Here is a 24045-nt window from a genome sequence, read left to right as displayed (position 1 = left end):
ACAGCATGACGTGACAACTGATCCAGTCACTACCACTTGGCTTGTCCAGACATAATTCCAGGGAATGGCTGACTGCCAATAATTCCCTTCAGAAATATCTGTCATAGCCAGGATAATTCTGGTATGAGAAATACCCAGTTTATAGTAATTAATTCATTGTATCCAACACTTGGAAATTATTCCTTGCAAACAGAAATAGTACATTTTGATTATATTACAATGATTCTCAAGATATCAATCCAAACAGATATTTCAAGCACTAAGGAAACTTTGGTAATAGTTTTTGACAAATTGCCTCTTATTATCTCATTTTCCTTGCTATTAGCCATGTAAATATTAAAATCCCACATCAATTAGCATTCTTCGTATTGCTGAGAAGAATAATTTTATTTTTGCAGCGGCAAACATTAAGAAAAATGGTGATATGCAAGGAAACATTTACTTGAATATCTCAGAAATAATAAGTTAGCATATTTCACTAATAAGCAAGCACAGAATAGCATACTTCGTGGTCTTTAATTTCACTGTAAATGGTAATAATCTAAGGACTTTTTCATGATTCAGTCTTGAGATATGGGGTTGCTGACGAGGCTGGCATTAACTTGCTCATTCATAATTCCACCTGAGAATGTGGTGGGTGAGCCATCTGTTTAAATTGCTACTATCCAGGAAACTAAATTAGACATAATTGCTGTCAGGTAGAGCCTTTCAGTAATTTAACTCAAAAATTATGGAAGTATGCTGATGTACTCAGTGGCCACTTTATTAGATATACCTGCTCAACTGCTCGATAATACAAATATTTAATTGGCCAATCATATGGCAGCAACTCAATACATAAAAGCATGCGTTGTCAAGCGGTTCAGTTGTTGTTTAGACCGAACATCAGAATGGAGAAGAAATGTAATCTAAATGACTTTGACTGTGGAATGAGTATCTCAGAAAATTGATCTTCTGGGATTTTCCACACAACAGTCTCTTGAGTTTACAGAGAAGGGTGCATAAAACAGCAAAAAAAAACATCCCGTGGGCAGCATTTCTGCGGGTGAAAATGCCTTGTTAGTGAGAGAGGTCAGAGGAGAGTGGCCATACTGGTCAAGATGACAGGAAGGCAACAGTATCTCAGATAGCCATTAGTTAAAGCTTTGGTGTACAGAAGAGCATCTCTGAATGCACAACACATTCAACATGTTGAAGTGGATGGACTACAGCAGTATAAGATTCCAAAGATACACTCAGTGGCTACATTATTAAGTCAGGAGGTACTTAGTAAAGTGGTCACTGAGTGAGTACAAATACTCTCTGACTTCAATCGATTAACTTCGAGAGGCAAATATCAAGTTATTGGAGCAATACAATACTTCACTGTTAGCAAAGGGAATGATTGACAACGTTAGCTTGGATAACTGCTTCTTGCACACTCTGATATAGGCAACACACACAAAATGCTGGAGGAACTCAGCAGATCAGGCAGCATCTATGGAAATGAATAACCAGCTGACTTTTTGGGCTAAGGTCCTTCTTCAGGACTGAGAAGGAAGGAGGAAGTTCTCTTTCCAGTAATTCCCCTCCAACCCCTGTGTCTCTGACTTTTTACCTCATCTCAATTACCTATTACTACCCCCAGGTCCCCTCCTCCTTCTTTTTCTCCTAAGGCCCACTCTCCTCTCCAATCGAATTCCTCCTTCTCCAGCCCTCGATCTTTCTCACCTACCTGGCTTCATCCATTACCTTTCAGCTAGGCTCCTTCCTCTCCTGCCACTTTTTCTTTCTGATCTCTCCCCCTTCCTTCTCATTCCTGAAAAATGTCACGGCCTGAAACATCGGCTGTTTATTAGATGCTGCCTGACCTGCTGAGTTCCTTCAGCATTTTCTGTGTGTTTGCTTTGCATTTCCAGGATCTGCAGGCTTACTCATGTTTACACTCTGAAAATATCAAGCCTCATGGTGATGGCCTTTTCCTCACTCCTCTTTTCCCAGCAAATGATCCTGAGCAACTAATTACTTCTAGTCTGAATAGTTCAGTGGGCATCCAATGATGCCTATTATGTCTCCAAGTTCTTTCCTTCTCTGATATATACTCTACTGTGAGACAACATCCAGTATTTGATAAAATTTGAAGCTGGTTTTTTTCCCCCAAGTTGATAGATGCCAATGAGCATAAGGAAGGAAGCATCAGTTTATGGCAGGACTGAATTCCAGTCCAATGAATGTAAATGTTTTAGTTGGGTTCTGTCTTGCATTTTCTTCTAATACAAATAGATGTCAAGGAACCTCCATCTCTGCCCACTATGGAGCTTAATTAAGAGTGAATCTGACATCCAGAGTGTACTCACACAGAACTTGTTTATTCTAATTGTCAAGGAATCACAAGTATTCCAGAAGGTAAGGGATCTCATATTATTATTTCATGCTGGTCCAGTTATGGCAAAGCAAAGAATTTGACACTTTGGTACTTTTGTTTGGGACTTGCATCAGAATCAGGCTTATTATCTTTGGCATATGTCATGCAATTTGTGGTTCTTTGGCAGCAATACAGTGCAATACATAAAAATAATATATGTTACAATAAGAAATACAACAAGTAAATAAGTAAGTAAATAACTATTGCAAAAAAGGGAGCAAAATAGTGAAATAGTTTTTATGCATTCCTGGACTCATCAGGAATCTGATGGTGAAGGGGAACTAGCCGGTCCTAAAACACTGAGTGTACATCTTCAGTTTCCTGTATCTCCTCCCTGAAGTAATGATAAGAGGGCATGTTCTGGATGGTGAGCATCTTTAATGATGCAAGCCACCATCTTGAAGCAGTGCCAATGACGGAACTGGCTGAGGCTACTACCGTCTGCAGTTTTTCTCAATCCTGTACATTGGAGCCTTCATACCAGGAGGTGATACAATCAGTCAGAGGGCTCTCTATGGTACATCAGTTGTTCTGTTTTAATCACTATTAGTTAGCCGTCAAGATAGACAGATGTCAATTTACCTTGCACTTGTGTAGATGGGTATTTTAAGGAAACCAGGGCACAGTTTCACCTTTGAGTAGATTAGCTTTATGTGTCACATGTATATCGAAACATTGAAACATATAGTGAAATGTGTTGTTTGTGACCAACACACTCAAAGATATATTGTGCTGCAGACAGCCCAAAGGTGTTGCCACACTGCGGGTGCCAAAATAGCACGATTTACTCATGCATCTTTGGAACGTTGGTGGAAACCAGAGCATCTGGAGGAAACCCACATGGTCACAGGGAGAATGTACAAACTCCTTACAGACAGTGGTGGGAATTGAACTCCAGTTGCTAGTGCTGTAAATTGTTACACTAGCCGCCACACTAGCTACAATTACAAAAACTTATTTCTGTAATTGAGAATTAGTTCAGCCACTGCTGGGTGTTTTTAAGTTTCCACGGTTTGTTGTGTAAGGAAAACAGAAAACAGTCAACTTGGGAATGAATGAAAGAACACAGAACAACTGGACACTCAGCTCATGTTGATCCTCTTTTTAGTTTTCTCCAGACGTGTATGTTCCAATGTTTGAAACATGTGACAGAGTGAAAGCTCCTCACTTTCTTGTTTCTGCACCTAGGTTTAAATCCTTAGATGCACACCCTCACAATTTCATCATGACAGACTGTCAAAAATCATTCCATTTAATAATGCATTTCCTTGTGGTGTAATGAGGCTCACCAACATAAAAAAAAGGGACATGCAGGGGTGATGGAGGCATCAGTATCTCTCACAGCATTGGGACGCATTTAACTACATTCTTTTTAAGGAGTCATTTTGATGCAAATTTACTGCCAGACTTTAACTTGCCTTTTCATCCGAGGGTGCGCACAACAGTGATGTGCAAGGATGTGGTGTAAAGACAGTAATCTTCATATTCTCCCACACAACTAGGCAACCTGCTGTGATATGTTGAAACTTTGGCTTTTGTTTCCATCTTGTTTAAAGAAGAATGAAAATAAAGCAGCAAACACCTTTGAAGGACACATTTCTTTTGTTGGACAAGTATCAGCCGTGGTGACAGAAAAAGAGTAATTGGTTTATAATGCACCTGCCCTATGCTTGATTGACAATGCAAGCTAGCCATTTTCTGGGGAGCTCTTAAGTATGTTTCCATTCTTTCATTGTTGAAATGAATAGTAATGCTATTGTAGTAGATCACTGATGTAGATTAGTATTTATTGGCATTAATTGTAGCTATCTAGTGTAACTATCCATTTGTAGAGCTGCCTGTCTAAAACTTGCTGCACGGTGGCATGGTAACGTGGTGGTTAACACAATCCTTTACAGTACATTTTCTGCCACTGCCTGTAAGGAGTTTATACTTTCTCCCCGTGACTGCATGGTTTTCTTCTGAGTACTCTGGTCTCCTCTCACAGTCCATAGACTGTTAAATTGGTAGGTTAACTGGTCATTTTAAATTGTTCTGTGATTAAGCCAGGGTTAAATTGGGGGATTTCTGGGCAGTGTCGCTTAAAGGGCCAGAATGGCCTACTCTTGTATTTCTCCCTCTCAATAAATTAAAAATAAATTAAAATAAATCAAATTTTCATCTGAAGTTTATCTGACATATACTGTATATCACAACATTGCAGCTGAATAGATTTTGCATCTACCATATTCATGGTTTCTTATTGAAGTTTTAGTTTGGCTGCAAAGAACAATAATGTGATCCATATGTGTTCACCAGTAGTAATTCTACAAACAGACAAATGTTCCGGGTTCTGTATATTAGTGTATACAACATCATTGAGTCATATCATGTTGGAAGTGGTTCTAGAGGTGTTCTGCATTCAGAAATACAAACAGAAATGGCAAGTTTAATGCCATTTACCCTTGTATTGTGACATAGAATCTTTGTTCAATGATTATCAGTGTACAAATGCATTACTGTTCATCAATAATAAGTTACAAGTCATAATAATAAGTTATAACATATTTTACCAAAGGCCCTTGCTAATTTCTATAGATATATGGAGAAGAACATTCCGACAGGTTGCATCAAGCCTGGTATGGAGGTTCCCCAGAGCATACGATCACAAAATGGTGTTGAGAGTTGTGGTGTCAGCCATCTCCATCACAAGGACACCTTCAAGAGGTGATGTCTCAAGAAGGTGGCATGCATCACTGAGGGCTCACACCATCTGAACATGACCTTTTCTCATTACTACCAACAGGGAGGTGGTACAGGAGCCTAAAGACCAATAGAAGATAGAACATAGAACATAGAATAGTACAGCACAGTACAGGCCCTTCGGCCCACAATGTTGTGCCGACCCTCAAACCCTGCCTCCCATATAAGCCCCCACCTTAGATTCCTCCATATACCTGTCTAGTAGTCTCTTAAACTTCACTAGTGTATCTGCCTCCACCACTGACTCAGGCAGTACATTCCACATACCAACCACTCTCTGAGTAAAAAACCTTCCTCTAATATCCCCCTTGAACTTCCCACCCCTTACCTTAAAGCCATGTCCTTTTGTATTGAGCAGTCGTGCCCTGGGGAAGAGGCGCTGGCTATCCACTCTATCTATTCCTCTTATTATCTTGTACACCTCTATCATGTCTCCCTCATCCTCCTTCTCTCCAAAGAGTAAAGCCCTAGCTCCCTTAATCTCTGATCATAATACATACTTTCTAAACCAGGCAGCATCCTGGTAAATCTCCTCTGTACCCTTTCCAATGCTTCCACATCCTTCCTATAGTGAGGTGACCAGAACTGAACACAGTACTCCAAGTCTGGCCTAACCAGAGTTTTATAGAGCTGCATCATTACATCGCGACTCTTAAACTCTATCCCTCGACTTATCAAAGCTAACACCCCATAAGCTTTCTTAACTACCCTATCCACCTGTGAGGCAACTTTCAGGGATCTGTGGACATGTACCCCGAGATCCCTCTGCTCCTCCACACTACCAAGTATCCTGCCATTTACTTTGTACTCTGCCTTGGAGTTTGTCCTTCCAAAGTATACCACCTCACACTTCTCCGGGTTGAACTCCATCTGCCACTTCTCAGCCCACTTCTGCATCCTATCAATGTCTCTCTGCAATCTTTGACAATCCTCTACACTATCTACAACACCACCAACCTTTGTGTTGCCTGCAAACTTGCCAACCCACCCTTCTACCCCCACATCCAGGTCGTTAATAAAAATCACGAAAAGTAGAGGTCCCAGAACAGATCCCTGTGAGACACCACTAGTCACCATCCTCCAATCTGAATGTACTCCCTCCACCACCACCCTCTGCCTTCTGCAGGCAAGCCAATTCTGAATCCACCTGGCCAAACTTCCCTGGATCCCATGCCTTCTAACTTTCTGAATAAGCCTACCGTGTGGAACCTTGTCAAATGCCTTACTAAAATCCATATAGATCACATCCACTGCACTATCCTCATCTATATGCCTGGTCACCTCCTCAAAGAACTCTATCAGGCTTGTTAGGCATGATCTGCCCTTCACAAAGCCATGCTGACTGTCCCTGATCAGACCATGATTCTCTAAATGCCTACAGATCCTATCTCTAAGAATCTTTTCCAACAGCTTTCCCACCACAGACGTAAGGCTCACTGGTCTATAATTACCCGGACTATCCCTACTACCTTTTTTGAACAAGGGAACAACATTCGCCTCCCTCCAATCCTCCGGTACCATTCCCGTGGACAACGAGGACATAAAGATCCTAGTCAATGACTTAGGAAAAGTTTCTTTCACTCTGCCATCAAATTTTTGAATTGTCCATGAACCCATGAGCACTACTTTATTATTTTTGCACTATTTATGAATTTTTTGCTTTGTAGTAATATTATGTCTTTGTACTGTACTGTTTCCACAAAATATAAAAAAAATTCAGAACATATAAATCAATGATAAACATGATCTGGTTCTGTTTTTGCTTTACATCCCTAATTTCGCAACATTTGAAAAATTTAACACCATTTGTGAATTTAATTCATTTATATATATACTTCTTCCCAGAACTGGTCCCTATGTGCCTCCGCTTGCCACTTTCTGCCAAGCTGAGGAACTCAGGTTAAATTCTATCCTCTCTCCCTTCTTGGAGGTTGTCTTTTAGTCCTTAAAATAAAATTTGAGTCCTTCAGATTGACTTAATTGAATGAAATGAATTGAATCTAAGAATTATGATCTGACTCTGATAGCTACCCAAAAATTTTTTTAAAAAAATAATACAAACATTTCTATTAAACTTATGGGATTTGTTCATTAGAGTGGTCCAACGTATTGGATGTTTTTTACCTGATATTTTTGTCGTAATGCGAGTGGTGACTGGCAGTCCAAAACCTTTTACGGTGCTCGCTCTTATTGTGAAAGAGTAGGTTGTGCCTGGATAAAGCCCTACAAACAAGTGATGGGTCTCGTTCCGCTGTTTGAACACTCTCCCTCTTTGGTTGGAAAGCTCGACATTAGGGTCAAAGGACCCAGCAGCCTTATAGGTTATCTGAAAAGAAATAAAAGCAGCTATTATGAACTGCAGATTACACAAATAAAATCTCTGTCATAGTCAATTTACTGTTTAAAGCATTCTGAAGCAATGATGCCCATCCTGCTATTTTATTCATCTGGTCCTTGATATACACAAAGAACTTTGATTGCTAGCGAATGAGCCTTTTACAGTTGCCAGTCACAATAGTGCTCCTAATATTCTGACGTTGAATGGCAGGGTCTATGATTTATTTAATAGTGGCCTATTTCTAAACTTGCTGCTATCTATATCTATTAATTGACGGCAATCATAAATGTATTGGCAAGTTATTATAACTTGCGCTTCATGCCTGCAACTTGCTTGCTTTTCAAATAACAAAAGCATAGGACCATGTTAATTTATGAGGATAGAACATATTTTCCATTCTTCTTGATATTGTATCCCATATTGTAATTTCTATTATTGGCGAAAACACAAATCGGGCAGCATCTAAAAAGAAACACCTCATAAAATCATTACAGATAACCTCTTCACTAGATGTTATAATTTAATCCCTTTTAAGCACATTTTACCTCAAAATCAAATATAGTACAATAAGATTACATTTTATTGGAGCTTGGAATTACAATGGTAAGTAAAACATTGTCATACATTAATACTGTGATATTGAAGATGTAATGATAGTCTACAGTAATGGCATACCAAGAGCTGGTGAATATTTTTGAGGGTGTTTACCCAAATTGGCAATTCTAAAAATTCTCTGGAATGCCATAGTAACTTTGAGCAGAGATGATCATTGATTAGAGTCTTAGTAACAATAATTATGGACTTTTAATAGAAAAAAATTAGTTCTGTTGTTTACTTATGTACAATTGTTGTTTTACTATTAATAAAAGTATAACAGAAACAGATTAAAATAAATGAAGTACTTTAAAAATCCATTTTAACAATTATTAATTTTAATCTTTTAAAGAAATTATTGAAAACTGCACCTAGGGTTCTGAAAAAGCGTTAGAGATTGTGGGGGCATTCGTAATGATCTTTCGAAAATTATTGGACTCTGGCATGGTGCCAGAGGACTGGAAAATTGCAAATTTTACCCCATTGTTTAAGAGAGGAGGACGGCAGCAGAAAGGAAATTATAGACCAGTTAACCTGATCTTCAGTGATTGGGAGGATGTTGTAGTCAATTGTTAAGAATAAGGTGATGGAGTACTTGGTGACACAGGACAAGATAGTACAAAGTCAGCAAGGTTTCCTTCAGGGAAAATTCTGCCTGACCAACCTGTTGGAATTCTTTGACAAGATTACAAGTTGGATAGATAAAGGGGATGCAGTGGATGTTGTATATCTGGACTTTCAGAAGGCCTTTGACAAGGTGCCACACATAAGGCTGCTTACCAAGTTAAGAGCCCATGGTGTTACAGGAAAGTTAATAACATGGTTAGAGCATTGGCTGATTGGCATGAGGCAGCGAGCGGGAATAAAAGGATCCTTTTTTGGTTAGCTGCCAGTGACTAGTGGTGTTCCACAAGGGTCAGTGTTGGGACCACTTCTTTTTATGCGGTATAGAAATGATTTAGAAGATGAAATAGATGGCTTTGTTGCTAAGTTTGCAGATGATATGAAGATTGGTGGAGGGGCAGGTAGTGTCCAGGAAACAGGTAGGATGCAGAAGGAGTTGGACAGATTAGGAGAATGGTCAAGAAAGTGGCAAATGATATACAATGTTGGAAAATGCATGGTCATGCACTTTGGAAGTAGAAATACGAGGGATGATTGATAAGTTTGTGGCCTAAGGTAGAAGGAGTCAATTTTAGAAAACCTAGCACATTTATTTTTAACATAGTCTCCTCCTACATTTACACACTTAGTTCAGCAGTCGTGGAACATACAGATCTTGGACCTCCAGAAAGTGACCACAGCACGGGTGATTGATAAATTCGTGGCCTACCGTAGAAGGAGATCAGTTATACAGCTTTCGCTACATTCATATGCAGTTCAACTCTGAGTGATTATGCAGAAAGTTTGAAGTTAATAACTCATCTCCCTCTACCTTAGGCCACAAAGTTATCAATCACCCCTCGTAAATATGCGGACTATTTTCAAAACGGGGAGAAAATCCAGGAATCTGAGATGCAAAGGGGCTTGGGAGTCCTTGTGCATAACACCCTGAAGTTTAACTTGCAGGCTGAGTCAGTGGTGAGGAAGGCAAATGCCATGTTAGCATTCATTTGTTGCCACATGCCACTGTGGAGGCCAGGTCATTGGGTGTGTTTAAGGCAGAGATTGATAGGATCTTGGTTGGACATGGCATCAAAAGTTACAGGGAGAAGGCCAGGAACTGGGGTTGAGGAGGAGATAGAAAAAAAGGATCAGCCATGATTGAATGGCGGAGCGGACTCGATGGGCCAGATGGCCTAATTCTGCTCCTATGTCTTATGGTCTTATGGAAAAATTAGCAGGGAAGGTGGAGGAGATAAAGATGACATCAGAAGGTGACTTTTTTCAGTTCATCTGCAAAACAATTCTTTTTCTTTCTAATATTTCTTCTTTCCTTTTCAAGGTGGAGAGGTCCTGTTGGAGTCTGTGATCTACAGCTGCACTACAACTGTGGTTCTTTGTGGCAGTGGGTTCCCGCTCTCGGAGCTTGCTGAGCAGCCTAGTATTTTTGTTATCTCCAGGAGTGGCCTAGAGGATGTGTGCCTATGGGGTGTGTCTCTGCAGCCCTGTAGACGACCCGATTCCTCGCCAGTGTTGCTGTCTGAAACGTCACGGAAGGTCGGAACATCGAGGCAGCACTGTATGTTGCTGTCAAAATAAGCGATACATCAAGACAGTGAGCTGTTAGTCTCCCGTCTCACTGTGGCAGGAGTAATACCTCTTGTGGCATGTCAAACTGTTGGGATGAACAGTGTTTTTTGATGAACCTCAGATCATGGTCTCCAAGGAGGCTTTGCTATTGCCTGCATGCCAGGTGGTGGAGACTGATGCTTTTGCTGAGGCAGGTGGGGGGAGGGGGGGTTGATGCTTTGCTGCCGCTCGTGCGTGGGAGGGGGAGAGGGGGCTTTGGGGTTCTACTGTTTTCCTATCATTCAGCTTTGGGTTTTTTCTTCTGTTTCCGGAATGTCTGCATAGAGTAAGAATTTCAGGTTTTATACCCTATATATTCTTTGATAGTAACTGGAACCATTGAAAAATACATATTCATGGAGGTTATAAACATTGTACAATATTTACTATTGTCATTATGATTGAATATACCAGTGTTCACTCACAAATGACAGAAGAAAAAATATAAACAAAGTGAAGCCAATGCCAAGTGGCCCAACCGTTTATTATCTAAATACTAATATGTTCACTGTGTCCACCAGATCTGTAAGGATTTCACAATGTATCACGCAACATTTGTGTTCCCGCAACTGTCTAGCTAGGCAGCTAGAGACGTTTCCTGTGAAAACATCTCACTGTTCTCAGGCTGTAAACAACCATTTGTTGCTTCATCAGGCAGTAAAAAATAATCATTATGCATCTTTTTATTGTGGGTGGGGTTTAAAGAATCGAGGGGTAGCACTGCACGCCACTTACAAACAAAATCTTTATTTGAGTGCCATTGTATGCTGTAGGTTTGCCACCCTTGCAAGAAACTATTGAAAGATGTACAAAGCTCATGAGTAAATATTAGGACTCATGCTTTCAAACCTCCTGATGTTGATACTGGTAAGAAAAAGAGTGGTGTGTATTTGCTATACATATTTATTGCTGTTGTTGTAGTGGTTGATTTTCAAGTCTCAAGAGGCCAAATATTTATTTCTCCGTGACAGGATATCACTGCATGATTTCTGAGATGGTGCTCAGCAACAGACACCATTACATTAAGAAGTAATGTCCTGGAGAGTGTGTAGAAAACTGCACAAGAGCAAAGAAGTGCTTTCATTTGTCTATCAATATTTATGAAAGAAGAAGCACAAAAGTACATTAATGAAAGTATAAATTATAATGTGACAAATTTCAGTATGTCTACAGTCTGGAAACGTTCATTTGGTAAAGGAAAACACTGCTGGTATAGCAGTGGCTGAACATAAATGCCATGGTGATTCTTGAAGGGAAATGTCATACCACATATAAATTATTGGGGATTTTACACAGAATATGTATGTGAAATATTATTGTGCAAAGAATATTATTAGTTTCTCAGAAGATGAAGGCAGGTTCAATATTTTATGATTCTATCTACTTTTCATATTCCTTCATTTCAAATGTGTTTTAATTACGTTTGTATTTACTAAATAGTACATTGTTTAAAATGGTCAGAGAACTAACAATGAAACAAACAATGCTAACGATCTTCTTTGAAATATGGTTCCAACCTGTGTTCCCTTGTTCAAAGTTCAAGTGCTGAATTTTTGCTGCTATGAATCGAAACAAATTCAACATTTTTATTCTGAGATGAGATGACTAAGGTGAATTGCATTTCATTACCTAAAAATCAAATACCTAGTGTCCAAAGCGATTGATGATTAACCTTATCAGATGTATTCTTTGTTAGAGTTATTTTAAATAAAATTGATTAATCTATCTCCACTTGCAAGTTTGTATATGATATCCACCACAGTGCGCTGAATCTTAAATAATGATGAGCCTCAGTAAAGGAAGGATATAGACAGCTTAGTGACATAGTGTCATGAAAACAACCTTTCCCACAATGTTAGCAAAATAGAAGAGCTGGTCATTGACTTCAGGAAGTGGGGTGGTGCACATGCTCCCTTCTCCATCAAAGGTGTTGAGATTGAGAGGCTTCAAGTTCCAAGGAGTGAACATCACTTATAGCCTGTCCTAGTCCAAGCACATACTGTAGACGTGGTGACCAAGGAAGCTCACCAATAACTCTACTTCAAAAACCTTAAGCAAGCTGGCGTGTACCTTCTGACCATTTTTATAAAAAGTTAAAAGTGTCCTATCTGGAGGGAGGAAAAGATAGCGACGCAACGCAGCACACGCAGCCGTTCCGAATGAATATCGTATGTGTAAACTAGGGGGCCATGCACAATCTGGATTTCATGGAGACAGCATGAGAAGCACGGGGGAACACCTGGAGTAACTTCTGAAATGCCCCCTTTGCTGCCGCTGCTACTGTGCAATTGAAAATCTCCGCAGGGGAAGGCTCCACATCCTCGGCTTTGCCTGTTGCCTGTTGCCGGGACCGGGGTCGAAGCGCGCAGCAGAGCTGGTATTCGGTGCTCTGTTTCGGAGAGCTGGTCGGAGGCTCGGAGTCGGACTGTGGTCGGACTGTGGTCGGATGCTTCCAGTGTGCTGCATCGGCAAGTTGGCGGCGCTGGAGGTTCACCGTCTGCGTGAGATGATGGGACTTTCAAGAGACTTTGAGACTTTTACCGTGCCATGGTCTGTACTTATCAAATTACGGTATTGCTTTGCACTGTTGTAACTATATGTTATTATATGTGGTTTTTGTTAGTTTTTAAGTCAGTTTGTCATGTGTTTCTGTGATATCATTCTGGAAAAACATTGTATCATTTCTTAACACATGCATTACTAAATGACAATAAAAGAGGACTGCATGTCCTCATGATCCAATCTAATCTAATCTAATCTAATCTGGATTTGTATAGGTTTGGTATGGCAAAAGCTCTGCACGTGACTACAGGAAACTACAGAGAGTTGCGGACACAGTGCATATATCATGGATCTCGCCTCCGCTCCATGGATTCGGGCTATACGTCTTGCTGCCATGGTAATGCAGCCGGCATAATAACATATCCCACCCACTCAGTTCATTCTCTCTTCTCCCCTCTCCCACTGGCAGAAGATACAAATGCCTGAAAGTACACACCAGCAGACTCAAGGGCAGCTTCTACCCTGCCATTATAAGACTGCTATATGGTTCCCTATATGATTAGTTGGACCCTTGACCTCAAAACCTCCATAATTAAGATCTTGCACTTTATTGCTTACATCCACTGCATTTCTCTGTAGCTGTTATACTTTATTTTGCATTGTAATTGTTTTCTCTTCTGATCTGTATGAAAAGTGTGCGAGACAAGCTTTTCATGTATCTCAGTATATGTGACAATAATATAACCAATACAAATTCCAGTTCAAATAGGAACAGTGCGTGACTTGTTCTGTGAAACAGAACCTTATTACTTTGTCACCAGATTGAACACATCAGCACTTGTACGCTCCTATCAGCCTTCCTTTGGTAGAGGGTACCCCAGAACTCCACAATGATGATAAAATTAACTGCTTTAGAGTTACCTTGCTTAAGGGTGAAATGTTGACCATAACACCCTCATCTTTCCTCAATAAGATACTTCAGTGTTTCTTAGTCTAACCTCTCACCCAAAAGGTGGCCCACCCATTAGTGTATCTAGAGTATCAGCCTAGAACAAGAGTTTCCAACCTGGGATCCACGGACCCCTTACTGAATAATATTAGTCTGTCGCATAAAAAATTTGGGATCCCATGGCCTAGAATTTGTGATGTGGATTCTGCACCGCTATTTCCATCCACAACTCTGATTTAGAAGCAAATGCTCTGTAGAGAATAGAATTAGATTCTATTTAAATTTGTACATTGTTTTACCTGTGGCTCCCTTGTCAAATCTGGTTCTGGTAGCTTGTTGTTTTCCCATAACTTTCTTATTTGCTAGTTAAAAAAAAGATGCTATTATTCATTTGAATCAGAATTTTTACTTCTATAGCTCCTAAAGCTTGCATTCTGTCTGCAGATAATTCAGTCTTTCACTTCTGTTTAAATTTGTAGAGATGCTAAAGTAGGAAAACAGGAAAGAAAGACAGATTGCAATGGGAAGATCTTGCTAACAAATAATTATAATAAGGCAAAACGGTGAAATTATTTTCTCTTGATTGTTTCAACTCGACCAAGTCCACGAATTACAAATCAGATTGAACTTTGTTGGACAATACATTTTGTAACTCGTCAGTTAGATCTCACCCTGAACATATTAAATCAGAAACAATTTTTCCAACCGAAGTGTTGGATGTGTGAGGTGACATTGGGTCATATTGTTCTTGATCCATCCTCCTGCGTCCTATGACCTCTATCCCAATATTAACCTTCTGGCCTTTGGCAATCTCAAAGATATTTTCAGTATTTCTAAATAACTTTGATATTCAAAGACACTTAAAGCAGAATAAATATATTTCAATAATTAAAAATAAAAATTAATTATAACCCTGCATTAAAAATACTGTAAGCTGAGTATAAAGTGATTAAAGAAAAGGAATTTCTTTGAGCTTACTTCTTAAAAGAAATCCCACCACTCAAATGACCAGGGTTTGCTCTTTATGTCTTTCGTGATTATTGTAAAGACATTTAAACATCTCATGCAGAGAAGTGCAAGCAATCTGTAAATTTGTACTGATTCAATAGGTTTTTTGTCATTGGTCCATGGCTGATTATTATGGATTATTAGCTTTGTCATAAGTTCAAGCCCAATAAGAGCTAAGTAAGATGGCAATGTGTTTTGTTGCAGCAGCCTTTCCAGGTCCTACAAAAGTTGCAAATGTTTGTCTTAAATGTTTTTCTTTCAGTTGCAAGACCTTGATGTCATTGGTAATACAAAATACTGTAAGTCCAGTTTATTCAGGAGACTGATGGCAGGGGACCTGTGTGCAAACCAGACTCACATGTCATGGCATTGCCTGACCAGCGTCGCTGGAGGTGGTGTGGGAGGGAAAAGAGGCACAATGGGAGCACTGGAACCTGTGATGGGTTGGGAGCTGGGCCCTGCAGGTCAGCTTTCCTATCAGTGCTGCTCTCTGGTGTTCGCTCCCTGGAACCAACTGTCTTTGTTTGTAGCTGTGGGAGATGAGGAATGCTACGTGCTTGTTCTTACAGAAACATGGCTCCAAGACAACATCCCATGCACCATCAGTCTTCAGGCTATGACACTCAGGGACGAGGTAATATTATTTTGTCCTGCATTCTGCATTTTCTACTCATACAGCCCTTTATTCTCACTATCTGTCTTCAGTTCATTGTTTTTATGAAGAGAGAATCATGGTCTCTCTCCAGACCTTCCCTCATTAACCAGGTGACCTTATTTATAGCTTTTTTCCTGGAGCAACCTTCCCTACCCAACCTTCCCAACAGCTTAACGTCAACTCTTTACTCTCCTTCCAGTTCTGAAGGAAGGTTCGGACCTGAAATGTTTTTGCTTCTTTTGCACAGATGCTTCCTGAACTGTGGAGCATTTCTGGAGTTTTCCACTTTTATTTCAGATTTCCAACTTTATATCATGCAGCATTTGCTGCTCTACCTTTACTCTGGGTAAGTTTTGAAGAAGAAAAGTAATCCCTGATCAGTTCATCAATATCACCACAAGCACTCTGAACTTGAATCACAGCTCTTTCATGTCAGTATTTGGGCCAAACATGTCTAAATGCAAAATTCTTCCCTTAATTTTTCCCTTTGGCTGTTTGAGCAATGAGTATACTTCGGTAATAATTTCTAAAGTTGTCTATATGCTTAGCTGCCTTTTTAGAAAGTGCCTGAATTTTAATATCACTTTCATAACAACGAAGTTGTTTTCATAATAACCATAAGACCAGAAGATATAGGAGCAGAAGTAGGCCGTTCAGCCCATTAAGTCTGCTCCGCCATTCAATCATGGGTTGATCCAATTCTTCCGGTCATTCCTACTCCCCTGCCTTCTCCCCATACCCTTTGATGCTCTGGCTAATCAAGAACCTATCTATCTCTGCCTTAAATACACCCAATGACTTGGCCTCCACAGCCGCTCGTGGCAACAAATTCCACAGATCAACCACTCTCTGACTAAAGTAATTTCTCCGCATTTCTGTTCTAAATGAATGTCCTTCAATCCTGAAGTCGTGCCTTCTTTCCCTAGACTCCCCTACCATGGGAAATAACATAATAACAAGGGGGTATATGCATTTAAACATCTGTACAGAGTGTTTGCTATGCAAGCAATCCTTTTAAAGGCAATCTAAAATTACATGGGGATTGCTGAAGAATCCAAATTTGCTGATTGCGAATATAGAACACACTGAACATCATTTGTCAGGGCACCGAAGCTCCAGCTCTGCCCTGGAATCCCCGCTGAGTCCACAGAAGGCTTCCAATCATACTGAGCCATGGGGCCAATACACTTTCCACCTGGCATAAACTATATGGCCTCATTCATTTACATAGTTTCATTCATCTATTTAAAAAGGCAAGTGATGATAAATCTTTTTCCATGAAACAATTGCATTTGAGCAATTTATTTGAATGTGTTTATATATATTATTTTTAATTGAAATTTTAATGCTTTAACTCAGTATTTTTTAAGTTTCTAAAAGTCCTTGTTATGCCTCCTGAAGTCTAGTTAACCCTTGCGGGTGGCTCCACCTCATGGTCCACCCACAGCAGGAAGGACTCCAGGCGGATGAAGAAAAGATGTGTTGTTATTGGAGAGGATCCAGCAGAGATTTACAAGAATGATCCTGGGAATAAAAGGGTTAATGCATGAGGAATATTTGATACCTCTGGGCCTGTACTCACTTGAGTTTAGAAGAATAAGGGTGGATGTCATTGAAACCTACTGAATATTGAAAGGCCTAGACAGACTGGCTGTGGAGAGGACGTTTCCATGAGCAGGAGAGTCTAGGACCAGAGGGCAGAGCCTTAAAATTGAAGAATGTCTCTTTTGGAACAGGCATGAAGAGGAATTTCTTCAACCAGATGGTGGTGAATCTGTGGAATTCATTGCCACAGACAGCTACGAAAGCCAAGTTATTCAGTGTATTTAAAGTGGAGGTTGATAGGTTACTGATTAGAAAGGGCATCGAAGGTTATGGGGAGAAGGCCAGAGAATGGGATGAGATGGATAATAAATCAGGCATAATGGAATGGCAGACAGACTCGATGGGCTGAATTACTTAATTCTGCTCCTATGTCTTATGGTTTCATTGTCATATGAACAACCATGAAAGGTAAGTGGAACAGCAGATATCTTACAGAGGTGACAGTCCAAGCACAGTCTCATCTATTATGACATCAACTCCTTTTTTGTTTGCTTCTGGTAACTGAAGGAAAGTACTGTCAGACTTCAGTATTGTTACGAGAATACACATAAAATTAAGATGTTTGCTGGCCTGGGCTAGCATCAGTGGCATCAGCAGTTGGTCTGCCACCTGCCCTCAGGGGAAGGAGAGATAAGGAACAATGGAGCAGCGTCTGGAGATGTGTAATGAAGGGATGTGGGAGGAAGAGCTGTCTGGAGCGGCTCCCCCCTTTGAACCCTGAACTGTTTGAAGTGATGGACAGGCGATACCCCAGCAGGGGGATAAAAAGGGACAGGTTCGCTAAGACAGAGACACACGCCACCCGAGGTAACGAGACCCTGGAAGCGGTACGCTTCTCACGAGTGGGTGGAAAGGTACGATCAGCGGGAACCCGGTGTGTGTCCGCCCTTGCCTGGGTGCCGGGTTCACTGCAGAGGATCGACCGCATCTGGAGGCGGGGTCACAGTCGGTGACCTCAGGTGACATCACCAAGGACCCGCCCAAATGCTGTTTGTGAGCCATCCCGCTGGTCTGTGAGTGAAGCCGTTCTGAATGATCAGTTGTTCCTATTCTGTCTCTCTCCCCCCACCTTGTCCATCGCCATGGCAACGATTACTGCGAACTGAACTACAAACTGGACTGAACTTTGAGTCATTTTGAAATTGGTCATTTAACCCCTAGACAACGATAGAGCTTGATTGATGCTGTTATCTTAATTCTGTGCACATGTGTGGTTATCATTGTTGAATGGTTGCATTTATTATCCTTTCGATTACTGTGTTGCTTGTCTCTTTAATAAAACTTTCTTAGTTCTAGTACTCCAGACTCCAACTGAGTGATCCATTTCTGCTGGTTTGGCAACCCAGTTACGGGGTACGTAACATAAGTGGGGTTCTCGTCCGCGATTTTGAACGCTAAATTTGGGACGGAGTAAATTGATTGGGTTAAAATTCCCGAAAGAAAGAAAAGACAAACAGCAGAAATGGAGGTTGAGGAATTTATAAAGGCGCCGACCTTGGAGGCATTAGAGGATGCCAGGAAATCGGAATTGATAGCTGTGGCAAAACGGGTGAATCTTGCTAAGGTGAAGTCGACAATGAGGAGAGAGGAGATACACAGAGCTATTGTAGAGCACTATGTATCTAAAGGTGTGTTTCCCCAAGGTGAGCTGGGGGAGGTGTCTATTGAAAAACCTGCTGGAGACGCGGTACAGGTACAGCTTGAAAAACTGAGACTCGAGCACGAGTTCCGGGTACGGCAGTTAGAACACGAAGAGAAGGAGAGAGAGTTAGAAAGGCAGGAGAAAGAGAGAGAGGTAGAAAGGCAAGAGAGAGAAAGACAGTTGGAGAGAGAAGAGAGAGAGAGGGACAGACAGTTGGAGAGAGAGGAGAAACAGAGGGAAAGGGAATTTGAGCTGGAGAAGTTAAAGATAAGGGCCGAGCAGGGGCTCGTGCCGAACCAAGGTGGAGGGTTCCGGGCGACCCAGGAGGTTAGGCTGGTTCCCCCATTTGACGATACCGATGTGGATCGGTACTTTCTCCACTTCGAAAAAGTAGCTATAAGTCAGGAATGGCCGAGGGATAAGTGGGTTGTCTTACTTCAGAGTGTACTGAAAGGGAAGGCCCAACAAGCTTACTCCGCCTTATCCGCGGAAGATGCCCAGAAGTATGAGGTGGTGAAGGAGGTCATCCTCAGGATTTATGAGTTGGTCCCGGAGGCATACCGGCAGAGGTTCCGGAATGCGAGGAAGCGGTGGGACCGCACGTATTTGGAGTTTGCTCGTGAGATGCAAACATATTGTGAGCGTTGGTGCGCCTCGAAAGGGGTAGAGGGGGATTATGACAGACTGCTGCAACTGGTTCTGATTGAGCAGTTTAAAGGTTGTGTCCCTGAGGGTATGAGACCCTACCTCGATGAGAAAGAGGCAGCCACGTTAGCCGCAACTGCTAAGTTAGCGGATGAGTATGCGTTGACGCATAAAATGAAGGTTGCCCCGAGTAAAGGCTACCAGAAGGGTAGTCAGGACGGCGGGGAGAGTCCACCGGAAAAGTCAGAAAGTAAGCCGGGGACTAGTGAAAAGGATAAGGTAGACCGGGAGCAGCCTGGTAGGAAGTCTCCTGGGGTCGTCTGTTATAATTGTGGGAAAGTCGGACACTTTGCGTCCAGGTGCTTTGCCCCAAGGAAGGAGACGGGGAAAGGAAAAGCGGAAATTTTGAATGGCTGTATTGAGCTGTTAAGCGAACCGCTAGGGAAGGACAGGTCTGAAAAAGTCCAGGAAGGGCGCGAGAGGTTTATCTCGGCCGGACTGGTGTCAGTGAAAAAGAGGTTAAAACCAGTTCCAGTGCGGATCTGGAGAGACACGGGAGCGTGTCAGTCACTAATACTGAAGAGTGTATTAGAGTTTAGCTCAGAGACCCAGACTGGGGAGGTAGAGGTCAAAGGTGTTGGGGAAGGGACAGAGTCAGTCCCTTTGCACCAGATACATTTACAGAGCAACCTGGTCTCTGGACTAGTCACGATCGGGGTGAGGTCCGAATTACCGATGAAAGACGTGGAAGTCTTGCTCGGTAATGACATCGCCGGAGGAATCGTGTTCCCAGTCGTGAGATTGACGGGTCAGCCTGCCAGCATGGAGGCCCCGCCCGCGATGGTGAATTTGGCTGAAACATTTCTGCCAACCTTGTATGAGACAGGGTGTAGTGAGATAAGAGGTAGTGAGGGAGCTGGGACGGACGTAGCAGTAGCCAGGAAAGAATTTGTGCAGACGCAGGAGCGAGACGAGGGGCTGATGGTTTTTGCCGAGACCGCTCTCTCTGACACAGCCTTGACAAGCTATTGTGCGGAGGAGGAAGTGCTAAGGAAGAAAGGGAAATCAAGTACAGTACCCGCAGATGAGGAGTGGGGGGTGGTGCAAAAGAGTTACGGGGATGAGGTTTTTAACATGGCCCACGAGGTACCCCCCGGTGGACATTTTGCGGTGCTGGAGGAAACAGTTGGTGGAATCATGAAAGAGAGTTACCGGCTGCCCAGGGGGAAAAATGTTATTGATCATGACCGACGCGAACTGAGACGGTCACCGGCTTTTGATATGCTAACAAACCTAGTCGGTGTTAGCGTGGAAATCAATGAAGCTAGGGGCCCCCTGCTAAGAGAAAAAAACCATTTTGAAAAGATTAGGATGGGATCGGTCAGATGGGAGAAGGCTATTGTTTTGGCCAGGTCTACTGATAAGGTCTCTCCCTTAATCCCCGAAGGAGTAATTAAACGACTCGCACCCATGTGTTTGATTGTCCCGAGGAAATGCAAAGAACTGGGACGTTGGGTTATGTCGGTTACAATAGGGCGGCCAAGCAAACAACACCCATAATTTTTGAGTAATTCAGTGACTAAAGGGCTGATGAACACAGAGGTGTGTATTGGCAATTTAACACGGCTGTCTGAAGCCAGCGTGATAGTGAGCCTTGGAAAAAATGAATTCGGCCACACGAGAGTCACTTACCTGGGAATTGTGGTGACACAGGGGCAGCTGGCAGTGATGCAAGCGACAGTGCAGGCTATCGCTGACCTCCCAACCCCGACAGACAAGAGGGCCCTCAGAAGGCTCTTGGAGATGGTGGGGTACTGCAGGAAGTTTTGCAATAACTCTGCGGTCAATACCCGTCCCCCTCCTACTAAGCCCTTGCGAGGGAAAATTGAGTCGGAATGGGACGACCCTTGTTGTTGTGGTCCGGGACAAAACCAAATGAGAGGTTACATTGGTCGCAATTCATCAGTGTTTTTGGCCACTATGAAGTTTGCTGAGTTGGAGCCTGGTCTAAGGGATTATTAATAACACGTGTAAAAGGAACAGAAAATGTGATGACTGTCTGTCAAGGTGTTGACAGCTTCAAATTCTCTGTATTAGCTAAATAACTGTTAAAGATGTATATTGTGTATGTATCAGATAATGTAGTCATGTTTGTAATTTTTACCTCCCGGTAAAAATCCTTAAAGGGGGGAAGTGTTACGAGAATACACATAAAATTAAGATGTTTGCTGGCCTGGGCTAGCATCAGTGGCATCAGCAGTTGGTCTGCCACCTGCCCTCAGGGGAAGGAGAGATAAGGAACAATGGAGCAGCGTCTGGAGATGTGTAATGAAGGGATGTGGGAGGAAGAGCTGTCTGGAGCGGCTCCCCCCTTTGAGCCCTGAACTGTTTGAAGTGATGGACAGGCGATACCCCAGCAGGGGGATAAAAAGGGACAGGTTCGCTAAGACAGAGACACACGCCACCCGAGGTAACGAGACCCTGGAAGCGGTACGCTTCTCACGAGTGGGTGGAAAGGTACGATCAGCGGGAACCCGGTGTGTGTCCGCCCTTGCCTGGGTGCCGGGTTCACTGCAGAGGATCGACCGCATCTGGAGGAGGGGTCACAGTCGGTGACCTCAGGTGACATCACCAAGGACCTGCCCAAATGCTGTTTGTGAGCCATCCCGCTGGTCTGTGAGTGAAGCCGTTCTGAATGATCAGTTGTTCCTATTCTGTCTCTCTCCCCCCACCTTGTCCATCGCCATGGCAACGATTACTGCGAACTGAACTACAAACTGGACTGAACTTTGAGTCATTTTGAAATTGGTCATTTAACCCCTAGACAACGATAGAGCTTGATTGATGCTGTTATCTTAATTCTGTGCACATGTGTGGTTATCATTGTTGAATGGTTGCATTTATTATCCTTTCGATTACTGTGTTGCTTGTCTCTTTAATAAAACTTTCTTAGTTCTAGTACTCCAGACTCCAACTGAGTGATCCATTTCTGCTGGTTTGGCAACCCAGTTACGGGGTACGTAACAGTATAAAGCCTCATGAACTCTTTATATGATGCCTGGCTGTCCTGACACTGCACTAAATTTATTGTAATGGCTGTTTGGTAAATGTTGAGAGTTTCTGGATGAGTGTTACCACGTTCAATTGCAGTGAGTGAGAAACTATTTTCTTCTATTGTACTTCTCTTGTATGCCAATCAAATTCCGTATAGAAGGAATGTACAGTTACTTCCCCATTTACTTTACCACTTCGTTACACCAAGGCGTAATTAACAATAACGATCTAACCTACTAACCCATAGCAAATCAGCATCCATCTCTTAAAACTAGTTCCGTTTTTAATGTTAGAAATGAATGCACTCATTCAGGCAATATATTTTTGTTTCTTGAAATGAGCATAATTGGGGAAGTTCATCGTTAATAATCAGTGTTATATGGGAATATAGAAGTAAGGATTTAATGTTGAAACTTTATTAAGCAGTGGTGAGGCCTCACTTGGAGTATTGTGAGCAGGTCTGGGACCTTTATCTTTGAAAAATGTGCTGAAACTGGAGAGGGTTCAGAGGAGGTTCATGAAAATGAATCCAGGATTGAATGATTTGTCATCTGAAGAGCTCTGGGCCTGTATTCACTAGAATTCAGAATAATGAGGAGTGACCTCATTGGGACCTATTGAATGATGAAAGGCCTTGATAGAGTGGATGTGGAGAGGATGTTTCCTATGGTGGGAGTGTCTAAATCTAGAAGACACAGCCTCAGGATAGAGGGGCATCCTTTTAGGACAAGAGATGAGGAGGAATTCCTTTAGCCAGAGAATGGTGAATCTGTGTAATTTGTTGTCACAGGCAGCCATGTCTTTATGTATATTTAAGGCAGAGGTTCATAGATTCTTGATTGGTCAGGGCATGAAGGGATACGGGGCGAAGGTAGGAGATTGGGACCGAGAGGAAAATTGGATCAGCCATGATGAAGTGGTGGAGCAGACTCGATGGGCCAAATGGCCCAATTCTGCTCTTACATCTTATGATAATAACAACACGCTTACTGCCATGCTACGATGGCGTCCAATGTTCGATGCATTCTGTGTTGCTATACAAATGCTTGGGCAGAATAGGGGCACAGGTAGAGCTGCTGTCTCACAGCTCAACCATGTGGAGTTTGTACTTTCTCCCTATTACCACATGGGTTTCTCCATTTCTCTCCATGTCACAAAACCATGCTGGCTGTTAGGTTAATGGGCTACTGCAATTGATCCCGATGATATGACTACCAGAGGGTAGCTGATGGGCATGTCAGAGAGGATAGATTACAGGAAAACACATGGGATTGATGGGAGATCCCTGACAGTTGGCATAAACACAGTGCATTGAATGGCCACATTTTATATTGGAAGAAAATGTGAGGGTCTTAGGGCAAGAAAGAGAATTTAATGATTGGTGTTTTTTCATAGATCCAGCATCTACATTATGGGTTCAATGATATCTCTGTGTTTGGTGATTCTATATTTTTCAGGCTTTTATCAATTTTGCCTAGTACCTTGTTTCATGCAGTGTAAAAATGAACATTTGTAAAGACTCCAAAAAAGCAAAAAAATGTAATCGAAGAGGCTATGTCCTGCTTCAGTTAGGGACTCAAAGTGTATTGCAATCTTCTTTGTTTTTAGCGTATCGACAGTTTGAGCACAATTATCGATCAACCAAATCTACCAAAATCAGATTGGTTAGTTATTA

The 24045-nt window shown here is 42.0% G+C and overlaps 1 protein-coding gene across 7 annotated transcripts in view; it reads right to left on the bottom strand.

The window, feature by feature from the left end:
- The window catches only part of LOC134342756 (receptor-type tyrosine-protein phosphatase T-like), a 1640095-nt gene that overhangs the window by 452235 nt on the left and 1163815 nt on the right, over positions 1 to 24045 (bottom strand). For all 7 annotated transcript variants that reach the window (XM_063041291.1, XM_063041286.1, XM_063041287.1 and 4 more), the window contains exon 10: positions 7271 to 7472. In XM_063041291.1, coding sequence (XP_062897361.1) covers positions 7271 to 7472 — 202 coding nt within the window. The remainder of the gene's footprint in view (positions 1 to 7270; positions 7473 to 24045) is intronic.

The sequence above is a fragment of the Mobula hypostoma genome, chromosome 2 (assembly GCF_963921235.1).
Source record: "Mobula hypostoma chromosome 2, sMobHyp1.1, whole genome shotgun sequence".
Taxonomy (NCBI): Eukaryota; Metazoa; Chordata; class Chondrichthyes; order Myliobatiformes; family Myliobatidae; genus Mobula; species Mobula hypostoma.
Note: the sequence above shows the minus strand (reverse complement) of the source record. Positions and strands in the feature narration are given on the sequence as shown.